The 25,014-nt window shown below is 39.8% G+C and overlaps 1 protein-coding gene across 2 annotated transcripts in view; it reads right to left on the reverse strand.

The window, feature by feature from the left end:
* The window catches only part of LOC134222877 (dynein axonemal heavy chain 10), a 332,935-nt gene that overhangs the window by 111,230 nt on the left and 196,691 nt on the right, over positions 1-25,014 (reverse strand). For both annotated transcript variants that reach the window (XM_062702027.1, XM_062702022.1), the window contains 8 exons: positions 17,948-18,028; positions 17,145-17,340; positions 16,476-16,627; positions 15,562-15,643; positions 15,082-15,190; positions 1,973-2,093; positions 1,680-1,849; positions 1,474-1,615 (listed from right to left, as the gene is read on the reverse strand). In XM_062702027.1, the coding sequence (XP_062558011.1) occupies positions 1,474-1,615; positions 1,680-1,849; positions 1,973-2,093; positions 15,082-15,190; positions 15,562-15,643; positions 16,476-16,627; positions 17,145-17,340; positions 17,948-18,028 (1,053 nt within the window). The remainder of the gene's footprint in view (positions 1-1,473; positions 1,616-1,679; positions 1,850-1,972; positions 2,094-15,081; positions 15,191-15,561; positions 15,644-16,475; positions 16,628-17,144; positions 17,341-17,947; positions 18,029-25,014) is intronic.

A 25,014-nucleotide genomic window follows, 5' to 3' on the forward strand; every position in this document is an offset into this window, starting at 1 on the left:
CCAAGACATAGGTCTAACATACACAAACAAGCACACATAGTAAGACATCACATAGGCAGAAATCACATCAAATTGCAAAACTGTTTTCATTACAACTGATTTGATTCTTGGATATTATTTTCCGGAAATCGGTTAATAACATGTGGAGTACGTCGTTTCTACTTCTAACATGATATCCTTTGGAAACTGAATGTAAGTATGATGGTTTTATCTTAGCAGGTTTCCAAGAAATCGGTCACGTTGCATGCGTTGTGATATCATCTTCAAACACCATTGATAACGTATCTTCTTCCGGAAATTCCATACCTGTTCTAAACCACAAGAACTATCAGCAAATAGATTTGAACTGCATGTTCAATGGTTTCTTCTTTTACAATTACCATCACCACAAGACATCTCGTCATGTTTAGTAAATTAGAGAACTAGCTGATCTATTGACAAGTAACAAGCGAATCCTTCTCGACCATTCATTCACCCAGATACCTCTATATTTAGGCAACTGATTTGGATTTGGCAAATTCAATCTTTGCATGCAAAGTATCCAGTGTCTAATGCAGTTGGGCCTATCCCTCTTCTCAGAACATGGTCACAAGTTCAGGTCAGTAGTACTACATACAGTGTGTCATTGGTTACCGTAGACGAGTGTGTCCGAGGAGTTGAGTCTCTTTTTTCTTGGACAGGAATCAGAAGGCATTTTGGTTCCCCCCACCTCATCGTTGGGTAACATGTTCGCTCGTCCGTACGTCCCAGCAGACGGCTAGTGTGATGGAAACTAATGAAAACTGTTGAATAATAAAACGAGACCAATCATTCGGTGCTATGCAAAAGGCCTATCCAAGTTGGGGTAGTCTGTGGTTGGCATATTTGGTTTGCCTTTCTCGTACAACAAAGTTGCACCGAAAGGCTATCAGTTCATCCCGAAATAGAAGTGTGTATAAAGTGGGAGAACTGAAACTGAAGGAAATTCCTCTTTTCTGGAAAAAGTATTTAAAAATGTATAAGTATTTACTTCTCAAAAAATATTTAATAATATTAATCAAACCTCTCTGTATTTTGTTCTTTTGTATAAAGAATATGAGAGCTATGAGATTGAAGACCAAAACAGTAACCCTACATTCCTGCAAGTTTCTATAAGCACTAGGTGAATCAGTCCGGGTTTATTTTTTCATTTTCCGGATTAGATCTGGCTTAGACTGCCTTTTGTGGGAAAGGTACAAACGGACAAAACGTCACACAGTCAATATAGGGGCTTATCAATATACTTGGTTGGATTGCACTTTATCAGAAATCAATTAGAGAGGAAGGACCCGGAATTGGTACAGAATGTAGTTTTGCATTTTGATTGAATAATCAATGATGGGAATTGGATTAGCACCAATTTAAGAGGGATTATCGATTCGTCTCCTTGATGTACCTTCGAAGAGAATAGTTATTCGAATAGGACTAATTAATAGCTTAGGAAGCAGCTTGTACCTCAGTTGACTCTCCCATCCGAACTCTTGGGCGTCCAAAATGCTGTCCCGAACGAATCCCTCAATAATGTCTCTTGCATGGACATCGATTGTGGCAATGGTTTTGAATTTGAGCCTGTCATTTGGCGACAGGTCGGCTCTTACTGCAGAATTTTGAAACATGTATTAAATAAACATGGCTGAAAGTTGTGGAAAACATTTTCCTACCTTTCACAACGAGATCATCGAGTTGACGATTCTGTGCTTCCAAATATTCCTTCATGGCACGCTTATTACCTTTTTTGACCTTGGCAAAAACTTCTTCGACTTCGGCGGTCCACCAGACCTGGTTTGCGGCCAAGCAAACCATTCCTTGATACAGCATAATCCAATCCGGTCTGCAGATAAGTTTTAAGAGAAAAAAAAAAAACTTTTGTAGATCCATTTCGTAAACTTTTTGCCCCATAATTCACCCACCAATATATTTTAGTGTTGTTATCGGAGTCCCTTCTCCGTCTTACCTTGGCCGTTCCCGTTCCTTGCCATAGTCGAAGATAGCCTTCTTGCTGACGAATCGATTGGTGGCGCGCATTTCTGCCAGGACATCGGTCATCCAGCTTTCGACGCGCTCCTTCACCGTAACTGATCCGTGAGGCAGCGGAATTGCACAAAAATAGAACATACAAACGGAAAGACATTAAAACTTTTCCCGCAATCGTATTGGGAAGTATGAGGGTGCCCTTAATAGCTGAGGGGGGGGAGGCAGAACCGATACATTCCAGTGATTACCAATCTGTAGCTGCACCCAACCAGCGGATGGCAGATTTTAATACAGTTCTGTTTAAGAACTTTACAGAAACTGTTGGGCATATACAATTTCGGAAGATTTTAATATAACTGTTGTATTGAAAAACACAGATTTGTAATATTTTAATACAATAACTGTGCAAAAAAAACTTACAGAATTGTGTATGGCCAGATTTTACACAATAATTGTCAGATTTGTTTTTGGGTGTGTGATAATATATAAAATAATCCGTCCGCATAATGGAGTTATCGGCTCTTACAATCCATAAAGACATTGTAGCACGTTTTCACATACCTAGTTTTCAAATGCAGTTTGTGGAGTATAAATATGTTTTTACGCTGAACGTTTCACCCGTGATAAAACTAACAGCAGTATATTTAAAAAAAAATAGTAGAGATCTCGTTATTTAGATTCTGTTACAAATAACACGTTTTGTGTCGTTTGACCGAATAGATCATTTGGTTAAAAATGGGGTTTGGCTTAAAAATTCGTTTTGCAGAGTCATTTGGTCAAACGGCTGAAAGGGTAATACGAGCGTAAATGTCGTTGGGCCGAACAGCAGTGAATGTGTAAAATGTGAAGTGATTAATAATAATTGAGAAATTATAAGTAAGACATAATAAGTGACAAATGAGGACCGAGATGTTAGAGGTGAGACGTTTCACTTCTCACTGGGAAAAGAGAAAATTTCGAAGTGATGAGTAGGAATATCTCTCTCTCTCTCTTCATTTTTCAATTCTAACTTCATACTTCTTCTGAGAAATGACGTTCCGCTTACCACTTCTCATTTTTCCTGTCTTACTGCTTACTTCTCATTGTGAATAGCGAGAAGTGAGAAATGAGGAGTTAAAAGGTGCGGAACGTTACTTATCACTCTTCTTATTAATTATTACTCTTCTTATTAATAACTGAGACGTTTCATTTCTCCCTTTCCTTCCATTTTCATCCCTTAGAAATAAGGGGGAGAAACGAGGCAAAAACAAAACAAAGTTTATTTTCTTCTCTATGTATTTTTTGAAGAGGCTTTCAGACAAAACAAAGTGTGAGAAGTGGGACGCGTTACCTCTCACTTCTCACTTCGCACTACGCGCGTTTTGCTTCTCACTGTAAATGTGAGAATAAGAAAATGATAAGCGAAAAATAAGTAGTGAGAAGTAAGAAGTTAGACGCCTCACTTTCACTTCTCGTTGCTTATTTCTGGCTTCAAATGTCTCACTCTTACTTCTCAGCTTTCAATCAAATCACACTTTTCACATTCACTACATATTGCCCGGCTTAAGCAAACCACCAGCTGGTTGTATAATTTGTTCGGCCATCTAAAATTTTCAGCCAAATTGCTTTTTTTGTCAAACGGCATTTTCGGTTAAGTGACCTATTCGGCCAAATGACCGGTTCAGCCAAACGACATTGTAGACCATATGACCTGTTCGACTAAATGAGATTTTCGACCAAGTCACTCTTTCTATCATACAACCATGCAAGCCACGCGGCAATTTCGCTCAGATAACCTATTCGCTCTAATGACTGCTTCGATCAAGTGTCCAATCGGGCCAAACGGAATTCGTCTACATGACTATCAACCTAACATGTTATTTGAGCAAATGAGATTCGGCCAAACGACTATTTCCCACTTCATTTAGTAGTATGGAGCATAAATCTAATGGGCTGCTTTGACCGTAAAGGATCCGTTGAACACGGGTCCATAGCAGTTGGCGATTTCTGTGTTGAAAAGACGGTGCATGATATCGAACATTCTCCCGGATGTAATAGTTAACAGTTGATATTGAACCGTTGAGCCGCATGAAGCAATTCTTCGGAATTCAAGTTATTACACATGTTGATGTTTGAAAATGATAAACTGTGCTGCTGTGTATTCCGTGCAGAAGATTGACAAAAGGTTGAGCGAAGCACGCTATGTATTTTTTCCAGATTTGTTAACGGGAACAATTGAAGCTTGCTTCTAAACATCAGGAAAAATCCAATCGCTTGTAGATCTATTGAAAATAGAATCAACTTGTTATGCCACGGTGTGTTTGTCCGAAGAGGCTTATTTTCAAAAATTCAGTATCTCTAAAACACCCACTACACGAAAGTATAGGTTTTCCTCTTTCACGTAGGTGCATTTTTAAAATGTTCTATCGGGGGTCATTTTTCCATACATTTTTGGGGGGGTTAAATCGGCTATCATTTGAGATTTCTATGGATTTTGCATCAAAAATAGTGAAAAAAATAAAAATTGTTCTAGATCCCCCGATAGAACATTTTAGTTTACCCACTATATGAAAGAGGAGAGCCTATACTTTCGCGTGGTGGGTGTTTCAGAGATACTGATTTTTGAAAAATAATATCTCCCCATAGAGACACCGTGATGCCACTGATGTATCATATATAGGTGGGTGATATAGGTGGGCTATGAGCAATCGATTCCAGGTGCTAAGGGTGTGTCGAATAAGCTGAAAGCTTAAAAAATATCCACATTAAGGTGGATCAAACTTAAATGAAAAACTTTGAAATCATTTTTTTTTAAGTTTATTGCTATCAGAAGCTACTGTAAAATAAGCCGCCTGTAAAAACAACCATTACGAACGGCATGGAAGATAATATGACTCGATACAATCAGCAACGATCTGGGCGACGAATAAAGGATTACGACTGGAAGCTTGGAACATGGAACTGCAGGTCGCTAGGTAGGTTGCGACATAATAATCTACGATGAATTACATCACCGCAACTTCGACGTCCTAACGCTGCAAGAAATCTGCTGGACAGTACAGAAAGTGTGGAAAAGCGGGCATGGAGCGGCTACCTTCTACCAAAGCTGTAGCAGCCCTGTGCGACGATTGAAATTTAACCGGTGGCGGCGTGATAGTTCATTTTCAGACAGCGACTGCGGCGTAGCGGCGACACGCTGTTGATGATCGGCGGTGGCGTGGGTAGGCGTGGACAAATTTCAGTCGCCAAAATCCTCCGAAATTTCTTCAGAAGTACCTCCATGAATTCTACTGTTTTTTTTCCCACGGGTTCGATGGAACGTTCATCAAGGAATTCCTTTGGACATTCTTCCAGATATTTCTTTGGAAGTATCTCCAGGAATTCTTCCGTAAGTTCGTCCAGAATTTTGTCCGGAAGTTCGTCCAGGATGTTGTCTGGAAGTTCCTCCAGGATTTTGTCTGGAAGTTCCTCCAGGATTTCGTCCAGATGTTCCTCCAGGATTTCTACCGAAAGTTCCTCCAGGATTCGTCTAGAACTTTCTTCAGGATTTCGTCCTGAAGTTTCACCAAGAATTCCTCCGGAAGTTCCTCCAGAATGTCGCCCGGAAGTTGCTCCGAAAGTTCATCCAGAAATTCCTTTGAAAGTTCTTACAGTATTTCGTCTGGAAGTTCTTCCAGGATGTCGTCCACAGGATTCTCCAGGATTTAGTCCGAAAGTTCCTCCAGGATTTCGTCCAGAAGCTCCTATAGGATTTCGCCCGGAAGTTCCTCCAGGATGTTATCCGGAAGTTCCTCCAGGATGTTGTCTGGAAGTTCCTCCAGGATTTCGTCCAGATGCTCCTCTACGATTCCGTCCAGAAGCTCCTCTAGGATTTCGTCCGTTGCCAAATTAGTTTTTTAAATCAAAAATGGACGTTTCGGGTCTGTCTGAGGACCTTAGGCCACTCAGGTTCATAAAAATGGGTCACGACAATCATTTGTTACTCAGAATATGATAATGGAAGCTTTGAAAAAAGGCACTCTTCTATGATGAGTTTCATGGCTTGGCTACTTTTACGGGTGTTCTGGATTTTCCGGACAGTCAAAAATCAGGATGTGTGATGGTGCAAGGAAATAGACAATGGATACATTTTATTCGAATTAATGTTACAACAAAATTGTGGGCATTTCCAAAATTACCTACCGAAATAAAAAAACAGACGAAGTGAAAAAAAAAACTTTGAAACCCAAAAAAACAGTTACGCCAAAAATTGACCTAGGAACTTTTGTTTCTTTCAAAGCAATTCATTGAAATCAGAGTGGCAAACAAGAAAAAAAAATCAATCTGGAACGACATCCATACCTTCTGTTTGGTTCTAGAAGATTGAAAATTGGGAAGTGAACTTTTGGCAGCAAATTGAAGTTAGGGTCATTTCTGATCCGCGTGTCACTCTTTTAAGGACACTCCTCACGGAATCCAGATTTAGAAGTGCTCGCGTTTCAAAGGCCACACCACTCAATACGGAAGTAACGCACAACTGTCATTTTTATTATTTCTGTTTGGCTACGTCGCAGCATGCTTGAAATAACAAAATTAATTAAATTTTAAAATGGTGTGCCCCTAGTGTGCCCTTGAAAACGCGAGTTGTTTTGAGTTTGGATTCCGTGAGGAGTGTCCTTAATACAATAGAAAGGTTTAAAAAAATATGTCCAGGTTTTTCTCGTAAAAGAACTTCCACCAGCATTCATTTTTGAAGATTGTTTTTGTTTGAAACAAAAACCAACCTACGAAAATGTTGCCATGACAGCAGTGCTAAAAAATGGAGGCAGCAATAGATTACGTACCGCAGCGACGCTTTCATTGCTGGGTACCGAAGCTTACGAAACTGGAACCACAAATAAATCGCAGTTTCATATTGATTGTTGGTATTTCGTCCGGAAGTTCCTACGGGAGTTCTTTCATGATGTCATACGGAAGTTTCTTCAAGATTTTGTCCAGAAGTTCCTTCAGGATTTCGTCAGCTGATTTCTACAGGATTTCGTCAGCTGGTTTCTACAGGATTTCGTCCGCAAGTTCGTTCGGAAGTTTCTCCGGGACTTTGTCCGGAAGATCTTCAAGGACGTCGTCCGAAGTTTCTTCAAGATTTCGTTCGGAAGTTCTACCATGATTTCATCTAAATGGTAATCCAGGAATTCAAGATTTTCGGAAGGATCTCCATGATTGCTTCACAATTTCTTCAGGGAGTTCATCCGGAAACCCCTCCAATAATTCCTCCGTAGGTTCCTGCAGAAGTTCTACCGGAAGTTCCTGAAGTAATTTTTCGAAAATCTCTTTAAAAATTTCTCTGGAGTTCAGATATTCCACAGGAGCTTTTAAGAAATTTAACCGTGAATCCCACCAGAAACTTATCTGCGGATTATTTAGATTTTTAACGGATATTCCTCTCGAATGTCCATCAGTTTTCCTTAAGGAATTTCTCCTCAAATTCTCCTTGGAGGTTTTCCAGGAGTTCCTCTAAGAACTCCTCATTAATTACTTCGAGAACTCTCCAGAAATTTTCACTGAATTCCTTCCGAATCTCACACAGAATTTCTAACGCATCTCCCACCCACCCTCGAAAATTCTTCCGGAAATATCTTGGAGCGATTCCAAGCAACAGCATCAAAATTTAAGAAAATTTTTAATTCATGATTTTCTATTGAGTTGAAACTTTGCACAGTTTTTCAATTTCATCTAAATCGTCATTTTTCGATATCAAATCTTCATATTGAGTCACGACTAACTTTTCAAAAGGGTGTATGTGAAAATGGTTCAAAAATATTTAAAAAGCTGCACAGCAAAAACGGAATGTTCGATTGTTATGATTTTTTCAGTAAAGTTAGACAACTAAATGATAGTTCTTAAGAAAATGTGCACAGTAAAAAAAAATTTTTTTACCTTCGAAAATATAATTTTTTGTCACAAAAACTCAAATATCTCAAAACCCTATCTTTTTACGAACGTAATTTTTTAGGAAAACTTGGCCATTATATTAGCTATCTACCATAAAAATTTGGTGATGGTAAACTAATAAACAAAAAAGTTATGACATTTCAAACATTTCACAATTTTCACATATAGAAAACAAAAAAAAATTTCCGTGTATTTTTTTTTTTCAAGAATCGCAGTTTGATGCTGATTTTATTGTTAAGGGCCTTGCGTGAGTTAAACAAGTTGTTTGTATGATATTCCATATTTATGTATTCATCGATATTATGTACACCCAGGTTTTTTTTTACACGGTTGGAATTCATTAATTTCTCAGGTAACCTGATTTTTCACAGCTTTTTAAATACCTCCTGAATTTTCTTTGATTTTTTGTGAATTTTTTCGTGGGGTTAACTCATTGTTTCATTGATGCTGAAGGTCTTAAACGACTAAAACCAAACCGTGTAAAAAAAACCTGGGTGTATATTATATGTATAAATATTATATGTATAAATAAATAAAAATGAATTAATATTATCCTAAGTATTAAATTAAATGTGGCAGTTACACAATGTTGTTATAGAAACTCTAAGAGTTTTGGGTTTGAATTTTGGTATGGGTTATGATATCATGAAAACAGTTTATTAATACTTATTTTTTATTTATTTTTATTCAAATTTTTTAAAATATCGAACACTTTTGAATTATTATCAGCACAGTTTGAGTATAGTTTTGCTTCAATTTTATTTTCCGACAATGGAATGAAACAGTGAAATTTTTGGGTTCCTTGGATCGTTTTCGCGTTATTAAATTGCTCGCTGAGCTCTGAAGCCTTTATTTCGTACTCTTCAGTAGTAGTAAATCAAAATGATAATTTGGTTAAATCTTTTTCTTTTCTACGATTTGCCCAATCAAAAAGTTCTTCCGCAGTTTTGGCTAAACTTGCTCTTGTGGCCATGCGCTTTATTGTTCCTCCAATAGCATCACAAGGACCTTTGCCATGTGATGTAGCAAAAAAATGCCATTCTGCATCAATTCCGTACATTGATTTAAATTGACATAGGCTCGAAAAATTCTTACGATTTTTGTACTGCGACGCTGCTCCATCAGACATGAAATATATCTTTTTGACTTCTTTATGCTTATCAACGCGTAAAATGTTAATAATTTTTCAATGAACAAGTTTACGGATACTGAATCGTGTCTTAAATCTTCGGAAATTATAATAAAACTTAAGTGTTCAATTTGCGTACTTCCATTAAAATAAATAACGAATGGATGAATTGTAGCTTGTTGTACGTTCCAGTGATGGGACTGCACTTCATCTTGCAATACAAAGCTGTAATATTCAGAAAAATCACAAATGACTAAAAATTCACCATTTTGTAATGTATTTTTCGTATTTTTTAAAAAGCTGGATTGTTCTGTTTTAATGAAATCGTGAGGATTAAACTTTCTAATTTCAAGCAAAATATGACACAAACTCATCTACAGGTTTTACAATAGTTTCTATGTCACACCTATCTGTGGTCACCCATTGCTCAAATGATAACTGATCAATATATTTTTCTTCAAACTCAGCGAATAAAGTATTTTCCAATGATAAAGAATCTGGACAATACGAACAAGATCGTAGATAGCAATTTGATGTTGTATTTTCACACAAAAGACTACCAGTTAACATTTTAATATCCTTTGTTAAATTGATTCTTTTCAAACTATGTAAAATAAGATTAATATTCTCATGGGTTGTGCACACACACATTATGTGTTCCTGAATTGGAAAGAAGCTTACATTGCCTTGGCCGAAGGCTTGCAAATGAGGAAAAACCTATTTTAATATTATCGTGAATTTCCTTGAAGCGTGTGTACGCTTCTTTCAAAGTCGTCATCATTAATCGTTTTTGGATTGCTTGACGCTTTCCATCTTTTTACTGATACATAATCTTTTGACCAGGCATAGCTCGACTTACTTCATCATCTTCAAAATATTGAACTACTATTTCTTTTGTCTCATCTATTAATGCAGTACTAGACCTAGTATTTTTGGTTGAAAGACAGTTATTCTTCAATTGTTTTGCCTCTTTTACTGTATTTCTATTGGTTTTTGACTCATCAATGGCATCCTGAATAGACCACGAACTTGGCAGCATCGACAAAATCAATAATTTTTCTTTCCTTGTCGTGGCTGCATTCGAGAACCTTTCCTTCATATTTATAATTACCTCATCGTAGTCTGTATTTTCCACATCATCAGGTCCTAATTTGAAGAGGTTTCTTCGTACAGCTTCGTTTATTTCACGGTATTTTTTCTCCGGGTAATAAACGTAACTAGTCCATCTTACTCCATTTAATCGGAGTCACTTTTATCCCAGCTATGCCCTCATTAAAGCGTTCGATGTTGACCTTTTGGATACACTCATCTTCCGATTGATTTGTTGAAACAGATTTCGCTGATGGTACGGTGGCAAGGCTCTCCGCACTTAATACTTCTGGTAATTCCTCAGTTGTTGTCGATACATCTGGCAATTCCTCAGTTGCTGTCGTTTTCGAACTTCCTGCGCTCTGCTCAACCGATGATATACAGATTGCTCTTTTGTCAACGTTTAGACGGCAGGACGTGCAAATGCGTAAATTTGTATTCAATGTGGACATTGGAGCATAACCAGTCGCTTTCAGTTTATCTATGGTGCTTTCGGTGAGATTTCGTAATTCTTTTGAACACTTTTTTCCATCAAACGGCCTACAACAGTTGAGAAAGCGGCTACTCATGTTGTTCGTAATATTTCAATAAACAAAATCACTTTTAAGTTTTTACTGACTAGTTTGGTGTCATTTGTGACTGAAGAAAAAATTACTATAAGATCTTTAACAACCTTAGTAGTAGTAATTTTTTGCTTTTTCGTGAAGCATTGTCATGGTATGTACCTATCATGCATTTGTTGTTGTTGAAGATACCCGTTTCCTCCCGATCATAAAGTCTATTCTCTAAGAGGTATATTTTTTGCAGGTAAACTATAGACGTACACGTGTATATAAATCTTTGATTTTGCAGCTTTTGTCTTAAAAATAACATTTCTGATATGTTTCTATCAACGTTATTATCAACAGGTTTCAACACTATTAAAAGAATTTTTCGCCAGTCACGTGCAATGAAAATTATGACACTATCAATACTTTTGATCACAACACTGGATCGTGTCTAAGTTTCTTATAGATGCTATGAATAATTAAATCAAAATATCATGAAAACAACTTGTTTAAATCACGTCCCTTAACAATAAAATCTGCATCAAACTGCAATTCTCGAAATAACTTACACAGAAAAAAATTTTTTTTACTAAATGTGAAAATTGTGAAATGTTTGAAATGTCATAACTTTTTTGTTTATTAGTTTACCATCACCAAATTTTCATGGTAGATAGCTAATATAATGGACCGTTTTCCTAAAAAATTACGTTCGAAAAAAGATAGGGTTTTGAGATATTTGAGTTTTGTGACAAAAATGATATTTTTAAAGGCAAAAAATTTTTTTTACTGTGCACATTTTCTTAAGAATCACCATTTAGTTGTCTAACTTTGCTGGAAAAATCATAACAATCGAACATTCCGTTTTGCTGTGCAGCTTTTAAATATTTTTGAACCATTTTCACATACACCTTTTGAAAAGTTAGTCGTGACTCAATATGAAGATTTGATATCGAAAAATGACGATTTAGATGAAATTGAAAAACTGTGCAGAGTTTCAAATATTTTCGAAATGGTCGCTCAGGATCGACTGACATGCCCCCGTGGAATGCCTCTATGGGAGTTTTTTTTTCTATGTATGCTTATGGAAATTCACTTGCTCCAGAAATCCCTCCAGATATTTCCCAAAACATTCCTCCATGAAGCCCCAGGGGAAAAGTTTTTAAATTTTTCAGCAATTCCTCCAGCACACGAAAATTCCTTTGATAATAATGTATTTGAAGTTCTCCCGACAATCCTCACTGAAACATTTACAGAAATTCCTTTGGAAGTTTTCTTAGTTTATTTCCTGGTACTTTCACCCAAAATTTGCCTCTGTGAATTCTTCTACAAATACTCCTGTCATCCTCGAGTTTCTTCAGAAGTTTCCGCAGAAATTTCTTCAATAATACTTCTATAAATTCCTCTAAAGATTTTCCAATAAATTGGTTTGGGATTTTGTTTTGAAACTTCCCCTAGACATTCCGTAAGGTATACTCCAAAAAATCCTTATGGAACTTCTCTGGCTTATACCTTTAGACGGAATTGGCGATGATTTTTTTGTGGGATTATTCGAAAGAGTTCTATGAAAAATTCATGAAGAAGTTCCTGAAGAAATTTGCGAAGGAATTTCTGGTTCAAATTACTTTAAATTTTATAAACGTTAGGATAACTCCGTGGGGGATTTTTTATTGAAATTTATGACTAATTTCTCAATGGACTTCCAGTTAACCTAAAAAAATGAAAAAGTGTTAAAGAAAATCCAGGAGACATTTCAAAAGCAAATCCTGGTCGAATAACTGCAGCATTTTTGAATGAATTTATAAGACTCTGATTTTGTGGTCCCGGAACCGCTCACGGTAGCCGTCTAGGGTGGACTCAAAAGGCCTCTTTTGTTCCAGGTCTCAGGGTCACTGGTGTGGGGAGGTTTTCGAGAGCGAATAGGACCTAACCAGAAAACTGAAATATGGATTTGGAGGCTTTTGTTACAAAAAAAAAACTTACAGGTGGGTGGCGATAAGGTGACGACTAGGTTGGTCGGGCGATTGTGCTGCCCACCATAGAGCACGCGGTGAGGTAGTCGGCGGGCTGCCGAACGAAAATGATGCTAGAAGGAATCCGGCCAATGATGCAGTCGACGGTAGGTCGGACGGTTATTGCAGGCCGCGTAGGGATTGGCTTCGCCGACGACATAGATATTATGGCACGTAACTTTGAGAAGATGGAGGAAGCCTACATCAGACTAAAGAGGGAAGCTAAGCAGATCGGACTAGTCATCAACACGTCGAAGACAAACTACATGATAGGAAGAGGTTCAAGAGACGACACCGTGAACAATCCAACACGAGTTTGCATCGGTGGTGACGAAGTCGAGGTGGTAGAAGAATTTGTGTACTTGGGCTCACTGGTGACTGCCGAAAATGACACCAGCAGAGAAATTCGGAGACGCATAGTGGCTGGGAATCGTACGTACTTTGGACTCCGCAAGACGCTCCGATCGAATAGAGTTCGCCGCCGTACCAAACTGACAATCTACAAAACGCTCATTAGACCGATAGTCCTCTACGGACACGAGACCTGGACGATGCTCGTGGAGGACCAACGCGCACTTGGAGTTTTCGAAAGAAAAGTGCTGCGTACCATCTATGGTGGGGTGCTGATGGCGGACGGTACGTGGAGGAGGCGAATGAACCACGAGTTGCATCAACTGTTGGGAGAACCATCCATCGTTCACACCGCGAAAATCGGACGACTGCGGTGGGCCGGGCACGTAGCCAGAATGTTGGACAGTAACCCTGTGAAAATGGTTCTCGACAACGATCCGACGGGCACAAGAAGGCGAGGTGCGCAGCGGGAAAGGTGGATCAATCAGGTGGAAGATGACTTGCGGACCCTCCGTAGACTGCGTGGTTGGCGACGTGTAGCCATGGACCGAGCCGAATGGAGAAGACTCTTATATACCGCACAGGCCACTTCGGCCTTAGTCTGAATAAATAATAAATAATAATGCCTCGTAGGGAAGCGGACCTCGGTGTCGTTCAATGGTGGCAAGACAGTGGTTTAGTCAAAGGCGGTCCGAAGCCGGACTAATAGGCGGGCGCTACGTGGGCATCGGCCCTAATACGTAGGCTGGGCCTACGCTACGTGGGCATCTACGTGGGCATCTACGCTACGTGGGCATCGGCCCTAATACGTGGGCTGCAGGCCGAATAATGGTGCTGACGGACGGCCTAAAAAAATGCGGCTGACACGCTGCCGGACGACGCAATGAACATATTTGCTGAATCAATGAAGAAAATCCTTCCAGCAGTTTTCGAGTTATGCGGATACGAACAACACAGACCATTTATTTATTTATTTTAGAGGTAAATCTAGGAATAATTCCTTGAATTCCCGAAAAACAATGGCAATTCAACAATCACCCAGTCATAAAAATTACAGGTGCTTCCAAATAAGATCGTTAAAGGCATCTATCAAAACAATTCGAGATCTGTCAAAAATAATCTTGTTGTGTGAGCAGCGTTATTTGGAATTTATGCAACTGTTGCTGTCGTGATACAAGTTTGATTTGAATTCATGAAATGAGATGCAGTCTAAGAAAAAAATATTTTTATGTTTGCCCGAGCATACTAGAGCAAAATCAACTTAATGCTAGTTATAATTGCGGGTAGTTCGCCGTCCAATAATTTCTGCATACTTGGAAACAGATAAATGCAATTTAACTTACCAGTAAAAATGCTCTTTTAACAAAATGTGTGAAACCTGTAAATTACCTATTAATAGAACAGCCATCGGCGTGGAAATAATATTCAGCCCACATTATAGTTTACTACCGTTCATGGCACTTGTGCAAAAGTCCATCGTTTGGGGTAGATAGAAAGATTATACTAAGCGACGTCATGCAAATTGTTCGTAGCAAACGTCTGGTAAATAAAGGCCCCTGACCTCATTGAATCAACACCTGTGATGAAGCTTATCATGTTTCCAATCATGGTCAATTTCTAATGTCTGTCGACGATAAACGGACAACACATTGGGAAACCCTTTCGAAGAATATAATTTGATACATCCAACCGTGTCCGCAGTCATACTTCTTTGACATTCGGCTGGCGCGCACAAGTCCACTATTACGAAGATCGTTATCGAAGCAATTGAAACATAAACTTTGCCCTGTTTGCACTCCATTGAAACCATCAAAGCCGGGGAGCATCCGAACTCATACAAACGCAGCAGCAGCAGCAGCCTCGCACGTGATATCATAAAATAAGATGTGCGAACTTTTCGTCCAGCCAGGGGAGTAACCAATCGGAATGTCGTCGTCAACAATAGGCGTCCGCCTCCACCCGTGGGCCCGGCAGCGACGATTTCACGCGCCAGTTTCACGGACGTTTCGGATGGTCTGAAAAAGCTTTACGTCCACTTCAAATTGATACTCACCATGCTGCTGGAATTCCATAATTTCGCCTTCGGCCGATATCATGGCGGTGACAATCGGCGTATCGGAATGATCTTTGGCGAATCGTAAAGATTTTATGTTGTCGAACATCTGTCGGGTAGAAAGAAAAACCAATATCTGTACTAACGAGCATTTTCGAGGACAGTCGATAAAACGTGGCGTCGGCGGCGGCTGAATCCGATGGTCATCGGCCGCCGGGAGTAAATTGAGTATCGCCGCCTTCCATTTCCATCTATCTCGAGCTCGCTAAATGTTTGCGAAAATTGCATGTCGTAAAAACAGTTTCGGTAAATTTCATTAGGCCTCCCACTGCCGGCCTAGCAGGGATCGTTAAATTTAGCTCTCAAGAGGAAACGGAAGCTTTGCTCGTAAGACTCCTATTAATTGCTTTTCAACGTGAAACGAAGGAAGTTGTCGTTTGTTGTTGTTGTTGTTGTTATACAAACACCTTCGCCACCTACCTTAATGATGTGTTCCTGTACGCACGTGGGTTCGCTGCTTCCGAGAATAGATAGCAGCTCTTCCGTCGAGATGAAGTAGAACCTAAATGAGTTATCAGAAATTAATTGCCTTATTTTGATACACATCGCAGCAGCGCTGAACGGGGAACATGAGATGACGAGTTTTTTTTTCGGCGTGTTGAGGATACGGTGACTGATGGGAGATTGAAATCCTTTCACGGGAATGTATCATGGGCTGAAAGCGCAAGACATACTCATTCGATAGTAATTTCATAAGCCTTTTTGCGATGCTGGAAGTTTTGCAAAAGTTGTCATTTTCTTGGTGTTGGGTGTTCACTGTTCATGTTTGTAAAATAATTAGATTTAATTTAAAATTAAATTTCATACATGGCTTTATAATGGAACGGAAGGATCTATTAAGACGGTAAATTAGTGAACACTTTGATGAATGTCTCTCACAAAGCGTTAACTTTCCGATATCAATCTAGGGCGTTCCATGGCATGTTATGGTTAAACTTGACAACAAAACTAGCAACAAAATAGAACTATTTCTCTAGAAACATGCTGCCGCTAATGCAGGTCAGTACTTTATTCAAAATGACCTATCATTGTCATGATGTGAATGTAGGCAATAAACTCAAACGACTTAAGTTCACATTACAATCCCCATCATGAGATCCAATCTACGCACCAGTCACCGTATCTTCTTCGAATTTCAATTCTTTCCAACGCAATCACCCGTCCCCACACGAATGATGCCTCCCAGGAATCGGAATTGAATAAAACCCTGCCAAAAATCACATTCCCATCAAAGTGAATCAACAATCATCATTCAGCTGGGCAGTAGCGAACCAACAACGTTGCTCCTCGTCCCATACCACCACCACCAAAGAGTGCGAGAACGATAGACTCACCTCGGAAACAGCATCCGTTTGTGTTCCAAGTAATCGTTGAGCGACTTTTGACACCCATCCAGGTCCGCTCCGAGCCGCAGAAAGTCATCGAGTCGACCCGGAACCAAGCAAACATCAACCACAAGCGGATTTGCGGCACTGTTGGCCATGATCTGAAATGGAACGCGAAGGCCGCAAAAATAACAAGGAAATGTTTACCCTCAACCGTTGAGCCGAGTTTTTTTTTCGGGGTATTGATGGCAGAAAGGGTGGGAATCGAAGAAGGATATCAATTTCTTCGTATCGTTTTGCCACACCATCTCCATTCACCGAAAAAGAGAAAAATCAATCCGGCCTATCATATGGAGTTCAAGAATGACGATTGGCGTGACTAGACTCTCATTCTGAAGGAGGTCAGAAACTATCTGTATCACATTAGGTTGGTATCCACATTCGGAGAATCGGCATTCATGAATTTTGACTTGTTAAGATACCTAGCAGCATTGTTGCGTTTTTCCAATCCAATTCCGAATGCCCAGTAGTCAGTTGCATGTAAATTTGTCTTTTAAGTGTGAAATAAAACGCATGTGCCTGCCTAGCTACGCCACTGGGCCCCAAAGATCGCCCCACAGATGGCAATGGAGATGTGTCGAACGACTACGACAAACGATGGCCCTCTGCCTTATTTACCTCTTGAAACTCCTCGTCGATGTTGTTAAATTTTTCCGCCTCTTCCGGTAATTGGGCACTTATATCGCCGCCAATAAATATTCCCTCCAGGTAGAGCCACTTCCGCTGGACACTCAGCCACTCGTCGATGATTTCGGAGATCAGCGTCAAGTGCTTTTCCCACCGTTGAACCGTCGGCAGGAAGGGGCCAATAAATCTATTTGGAAAAGAAAGATGTACGATGCAAACGAACGGAGAAAAAAAAAGATGGGTTTACGAAGGGTTCATATCCTCCCCCGGGGGAGTGATTAATTACAAGGTAACAGCTCCGAGGTTGGGAATCAATTACTTTGCAACCTACGCAGACCCGTTCCGGGTCAAGTGTATGCATTTCAGGGGGGACAAGACCTCTCCTCATTGATAGATGGCTGCTAAAATTCAATATAAATTATTTCCGTACGTGGAACAATCGGTTAGCTCGCACTCTCAATGAGGATGAAGTGCAGGGAACAGTTTGGCACCGCAATCACGATGGACAAATGAGCCGATTCTGTGTGTAGACATTATTGGGATAGGTGGGTCGCCCGGGCGAACACGCGACACCGACTGAATATTTTATGGCATCACAAATTGAAAATTTCAATATTTAACACATTTTGCTCGGAGCCCCCCATCCCATTCCTCTGGCTGGAGGAAATCGGAGGGTAGCCAGAGCACATGCTGAATAATGGTATCCAGCTCTCGAAGCTCGTCGGCTCGTTCGTCGACCGTGTTGGTGTGGGATAGTCGAGTACAAAGGGAAAAGTGCAATCAATTGTAATTACTGTGATGCCGCCATCGATTGGAGATTCATCGAGTTCTCCTCCAGTATCTGCATTATTTCGTCCACAGCGCCGAGAACGAACCTGCGAAGTGGGGGAGAAATAAACGGGAAACGGATGAAAACAAACGGGCATGTGGGAAAATAAATATAAATGAACCTAGAAGATGGGGGATTCGGTCAAGCCGCTAGGAAGTGATGGCAAACTCTGTGATTTTTCCATTTATATTTATATCAAATCACTCGTATTTCATTTAATTTATTTAGCTTACATCTAAACACATAACATCGAATTAACAATTCGACTTCTCACTACACGGTTCGATGCTACATCTCTCCATCCTCGGTTGGGCCCCACGCTCACCAAACCGTTTTGTAATTGGTCCGATCACCTAGCCCACTTCGCTCTACACCTTCTTATATCCGTCGGATCAGAAGCGATCACCATCTTTGATGGCTTTTAAGAACTTCTTTGAATAATTCCACAAATATACCAAAGCAGTTCTTGGAAGATTTTTTTGGAGTATACCGTAAGAAATTGCGGGGTGAATTTCGAAATAAATTTACGGAGCAATTTTCCGAGAAAAAGAGAGATTCATAAAAGTATTCATGACGTAATTTTCTCGGAAACTTCTGGGGGAACTCGAAGAAAAGAAGACAGAAAATTGGCCGGAAGAATTTCAAGTATACGCACTTTAACATAGACTAAAAATTTGGTAATTTCTTCTACTGAAAAGGTCGGTGCGATGATTTGAAAAATTACGGATGTTTCGGTAATTTTTTGAAAGTTAGGCCGTTACAAATATTTAATTAACATTTTGTCCTACTGGTCTCTGAAAGGTGAGGGGGGGGGGGGTAATAAAAAATAAATATTAGAATGGAAACAAAATCAAAAAAACTCCTCGGATTTGTTAAAGAATGTTTTGAAAATCCTCAAAATTATCCGAATTTTGTTTTGTTGCCTCCTCAAAATATAATTTTTTGGCAAAAAAATCCGAGGGGGAGGGAGACAAAATAGTTTTTAAATATTTGTATCAGCTTTACTTGGAAACTGTAAATAAAATTACTAAAAAAATTGGTGATTTTTTTATAATTTACAGAAAACTGTGAAAAATATTACCAATTAAAATGCAAAACAGTTGTATCATCTATTTCGGTACTTAGCTGAAATATCGGTAAAGGCAAACAAATTAGGTAAACGTGGTAGATAAAATCTCATTCAGCCATATTTTTTGATATGTGGTTCCATTCTTGAAGTATTTCGTGAAACATCCTGGAGGAATAGCCGTAGCGTAGCGTCCCGGCACCCTTGGCGAAACCTTTATTGGGCGCCCCTCAAAAAGCGCAATAAAAACAGGGAGATCTAAAATCAATTATTTGCATGGTGCACCTAATTATTTTTTTTTTATTTTCCTTAAGACTCTATAACCTTTATTTGATTCAATATAAAGGTAAGAAGTAAGGTTTACTAAAAGAGTAGAAGCCATAAAATTCCTACAAATCCATTGACAGTTTCATGATTTTTTTAATTCAATAAACCTATGCAAATATCTACTTGACTGCGCCAATTCTCGACAAAAAACTCCGAACTTACTTGTTGTGAATTCACGCACTAGTGGACCTAGTAATGCCAATAAAATGTGTGTTGTTTGGTGCTAGGGGCGCAATCGAACCTAGACGAACAAAAAACTCTACTTTGGAGTGGATTAGGTGAACTTCAGGATCGCCATATTGATTAGGAAAAATCCAACTCTAGAGTGGCTAGGTCGGTGGTTTGAAAGAACAGGATTTTAAATGGAGTGGAGTGAATTGGTTGATGGTCGGATTAATGAAGACCTTGTCGTATCAAGAAAAACCTAAGTCTGGAGTGGGTTGTGGCACTGTTGGAATTGCTTGGAACAATGAATTTCAACTTTGAAGTTAGTCAGTCGCCATCATTATTGAAATCTCTAGATGCAGATTCTTGTATCCAGTATGCTGTTAGATGAGTGACGTCATTTCAAATACTCATCCTCGTTTAATGCTTAAGCAGTTTATTTAGACCCAAGAAAAAAACTCATGTTATCAATGCTAATCATCTTCGCTTCGTCTTTTCACCATTGACCAAATGTAAGTTTCTGGTTTGAGGTTTGAAAACGATCTCCTTCGATTCAGTGACATTTCCGATTCCAAATGTCACTGAATCGAATGCGATCGTTTTCAGACCTTAAATAGTTTTTCTGCGTAAAATGAGTAATTTTATCTCAAATTCACACAAAATCCATATAACTACTTCCGTGTATACGTTTTTTACAGTCTACTCTGTGTTTTGTCTTTAGCGTATTGAAAGTACCTTCTAGGGCTTCCTCCCCAGAAGCCTGTTCCGTACACTGCCATTTGTATTTCTGTTTTATTTTTTTACTTCCTATTCTGTCAAATAAATGCAGTAAAAGACAGTGAAAGCAGTGGCATAAATCTCCTAAATTGAGGGAATCGTGCCACCTGAGTCGACGTTCTGTATCAGTTATTAACAGAAAAAGGCTCTCTGGATACTACACACTTACCTCATTTCACCGTATTCGGTAAATTTTACCGAAATCTTAACAGCAAAACTGTTCGGTAATTTATTTTACAGATTTTTTGTAATTTTTTTCATTGCTCAACTGTAAAAATCACCGAAAATCAGTTAAATTATTTACCGAACAGTTCTGCTGTTGAAATTTCGGTAAAATTTTACCGAATTCGGCGATTTATTTTAAGTGTGTATACTAGTCAAACAGTTGATTGCGGGATGGTTGCTTATGGAGAAAATAGCCTTGTCCTGGTCGCTTGAATCTGAATCATTTTGAAACAATGAATTTGAGAATCATTTTTAAGATGAGCTCGGTGGTCTAGTGGCTACCGCTTCTGCCTTATAATCAGGAAGTCGTGGGTTCAGTTCCAGGCTCGTCCCTTTCCTACTTCGTATTTCTATCTTAGTTCTTTCTGTGTTCCACGTTATACCAAAACTATTCCTACTGTTATAACCTCCCACACAATCCCTAAACCTCCCGTCGCACCTGTGAGAGGTTGTAGAGTTTTCTGCATCTTTCTTAAGTAGGTGTCAAACAAACCATCCTTCCCTTTGTCGCAAGAACGTGGCCAGGACAGATCTTGACTATTGGAGATTAAATTGCTTCCATATAAGAGTTAGTGATTAGTCCCAAATCAATATCTGTGGTAACGGATGAAAGTGATGCTACTCTCATACAATAGTCTTGGCTTGTACCACCTACGGATTTGTGCGAACTGCTAATGCTAATGCTAATGAATTTGAGAATCACTTTTAATCATTTCCTGTAGCGACATTCTTGATTTCGGCGCTCCCCTGAGGCCTGGCGCCCTTGGCGGGGGCCAACCTGGCCAACCACACGCTACGGTGCTGCCTGGAGGAAACAGAAATTGAATGAGTTAGTATTTCTCAATTTCAAATTCCCGCAGTCAATGACATTGTTTGCTCGAAATTACCTGAAATACCTGAGAGACTTCCGGAAGAACTCCGGAAGAACTTCCAAAGAAAATCCTGGAGAAATTACCGAAGAAATTCTTGAAGAAATATCCTGAAGATTTTTTATGGATCTTTTGTAGGAATTTTGGAAAGAATTATTGGAGGAACTTTCCGAGGAATTCCTGGAGAAGCTTTCTGAAGAATTCCAGGAGAAAATTCCCAACTAATTGCTGGTGAAACCTTCGAAAAAAGGAGGGGATTCCAGGAGAATTTTTGTTAGAATTTCCAAAAAAATCATAGCAGAGCTTCAGGAGAATTTTCTGGAGGAACTTCCGGAGGAATTCCTGGAGGAACTTCCGGAGGAATTCCTGGAGGAACTTCCAGAGGAATTCCTGGAGGAACTTCCGGAGGAATTCCTGGAGGAACTTCCGGAGGAATTCCTGGAGGAACTTCCGAAGGAATTCGCGGAGGAACTTCCGGAGGAATTCGCGGAGGAACTTCCGGAGGAATTCGCGGAGGAACTTCCGGAGGAATTCCCGGAGGAACTTCCGGAGGAATTCCCGGAGGAACTTCCGGAGGAATTCCCGGAGGAACTTCCGGGGGAATCCCCGGAGGAACTTCCGGAGGAATTCCCGGAGGAACTTCCGGAGGAATTCCTGGAGGAACTCCTGGAGGAGATTCCGGAGGAGCTCATGGAGGAATTTCCGGAGGAACTTCCGGAGGAATTCCTGGAGAACTCCTGGAGGAGATTCCGGAGGAATTCCTGGAGGAACTTTCAGAAGAATTCCAGGAGGAACTTCCGGAGGAATTCCTGGAGAAATTTTTGGAGGAACTTCCGGAAGAATTCCTGGAGGAACTTCCGGAGGAATTCCTGGAGGAACTTCCGGAGGAATTCCTGGAGGAACTTCCGGAGGAATTCCTGGAGGAACTTCCCAAGGAATTTCCGGAGGAATTCCTGGAAGAACTTCCGGAGGAACTCCTGGAGGAACTTCTGGAGGAACTTCCGGAGGAACTCCTGAAGGAACCTCCGGAGAAACTCCTGAAGGGACTTCCGGAGAAAGCCGCACCGACGCCGCCTAGGTGATGGGCCCCTGGGCCCCTGCTGTTAAATTTGTTCATCTCCGACATGCCAGAGCCTCTAGAAAACGGCATCGTTTCTCTGTTTACAACTAACCTTCTCTTGTCTACAACGGTTGAGTAATTAGTGCGCTAGTAACAAACCTCCAACGAGGTCTGCATGTTCTGACTGAGTACCTCACCAGCTGGAACCTTTTGTCTGTGGCCACTTTGAGTGGCTGCCATTTTTTAAATTTTCAACCGATTCTCCTAATTTTTGGTAGTTTGGTAAAACTCGCCGAGATCTGTCTCCCTAGGTGCAAATTCACTTCAAAAATCTTGAAAATATACGCTACAGTGTACTTTTTTCAAAAAACTTACGTTGTCTGTGCTCTGGGGTCAAATTGACCCCAATTTGAAATTGCTATAACTTTTTTAATGCTTGGCCAATTTTGGATTTTTGGAATTCAAATATACCACCACCTGGCGGCCGAGTTCTAAACTAATCAACACTTCATGCCAGAGCACATACCTTCCTGCAAAACCTTTTTAAAAAAGGTGCAGTTCAAAATAGTGGGATTTTTCGGATATAAGTAAAATAATCATGAAAATTCACTGGTTTCTATACCCTGTGTTTACTAAAACCCCTCCCGCGATGTACCCGTCCACCAATAGTCAATCTTTGGTAACGACCTGAAAAGATGATTAAATTGTCTTTCAGAAACAGCTCCATAAATCCAAAATTGGCCAAACATTAAAAAAGTTATAGCAATTTCAATTTGGGGTCAATTTGACCCCAGAGCACAGACAACGTAAGTTTTTTTGAGCACAGACAGAAGGTTAATGACACGACAGTAGAATGGGCCAATGATGCTGATCATTTTGGCCTGACCCAAGATGGCAAGCATATTTTCAGGCCCCAAGTTGACATAATAGATGGGTAACCTTTTGCTGAACTTATTGCATCCGCTAATCAACCGACGTCGCCTGTGTTCCTGATAAATATGCTTGCTGCCAACAAACAAAATGTTCTTCCTGTAATCGAATATAGCATGACGGTTCGGAAAGAGCGGCCCAAAAACTCACCATTTGAATTTAAACAAGTTCTAATTAAGTTCCTGAAGACGATTGTGAGCACGCCTCCCAAAACACGAATATCTGATTTTTTTTATATGGATATTTATTTATTCTCATTATACTTCAACTCTGATTGAAGGTAACGAAGTGGATTAGTTTTCATCTGACCTGAGTCTTATTGAAGATGGTGGGAAAAAGCCTCCTAGAGTTGATCATCATAGAAATTGCCAGCCTTCAAACGACGCAAAAACGCGAATCTTTTAAAATACTTACAACATATTGCATTCATAAAATGAAGCACAAAACACGAATTTAGACATGAAATCTAAAATGAATTATTTAAAACTTATCAGCTGCTCAATGAATTCCTGAAACAAAGTGTTGTCCTACACTCAGGGCAAAAAATTCTGCTCTTGGATATTACTTTGATTAGTAAGTTCATCTTGTAGAAGGATATTTGAATTTTCTAAATGTCATGTCAAACTGTCAAAAAAATGCACACCAGAGCTACACACTCAGGAAAATCGACACATACTTTATGGCAAAAATCCATGTATTTCGAAATATGCATATCATGTGTCGGCACATACCAAATTGCATACAAATTCACACATGGATACGATGACCCACATAGATAGTATGTATGAACGCTCATGTAATTCATGCGGGCGCATGAAATATATGTGTCAAAAATATGGAATGCATTTGGCAACCCCCATTGCAAAAATCCATGAGTAAACTCATGAATATAATGCGGAGTTTTTTGTGAGTGCAGGAGCGCGCGCGCTGAAAATACACTCCAGTGAAAACACTCCAGTGTATTTTCAGTGCGCGCGCTCCTGTGGCTCTGGCGTGCATTTTTTTGACAGTTTAACATGACATTGAGAAAATTCAAATATCCTTCTACAGGTGAACTTACTTAGTTAAAACTATAAAATCGTTTAGATGGAGTAATATCAAAGAGCAGAATTTTTCGTCTTGAGTGTAGGACAACACTGCTGAAACATGCTGCAAATTGTCGTTGGCGAATATAATTCGGTAAACTGTAGTACAGATGGGAAACGTTGAATATGACTGACGTAAACCGTACAGGGTCGTGCTGTTCATATCGACTGTTGCGAGCAGCTAGTTGAACAATATTTCTTCTCCTCAATCATCGTTCGGGAGCATATAGGTTTAACATCCCTAGCAGCGCAGTAGAATCCACGATACCATTGCGAAATGATACAAATATGCCCTGAGTTTTTTTACACCTGTTTTCCAAGGGGCCGAATATACCATATGGCCGAAAAGACCCTAATGCCAAAAGTCTTTTGTTTGAAAGAGTCATTTGGCCGAAAGAGTCGTTTGACCGAAAGGGTTAGTTGACCGAAAGGGTCGTTTGGCCGAAAGAGTCATTTGGCCGCAAAGGACATTTGTCCGAATAGCACATTTGGCCGTATAGGACCCATTTGCTAAATTATGTAGTTTCG

Source organism: Armigeres subalbatus, chromosome 1, assembly GCF_024139115.2.
Source record: "Armigeres subalbatus isolate Guangzhou_Male chromosome 1, GZ_Asu_2, whole genome shotgun sequence".
Lineage (NCBI taxonomy): Eukaryota > Metazoa > Arthropoda > Insecta > Diptera > Culicidae > Armigeres > Armigeres subalbatus.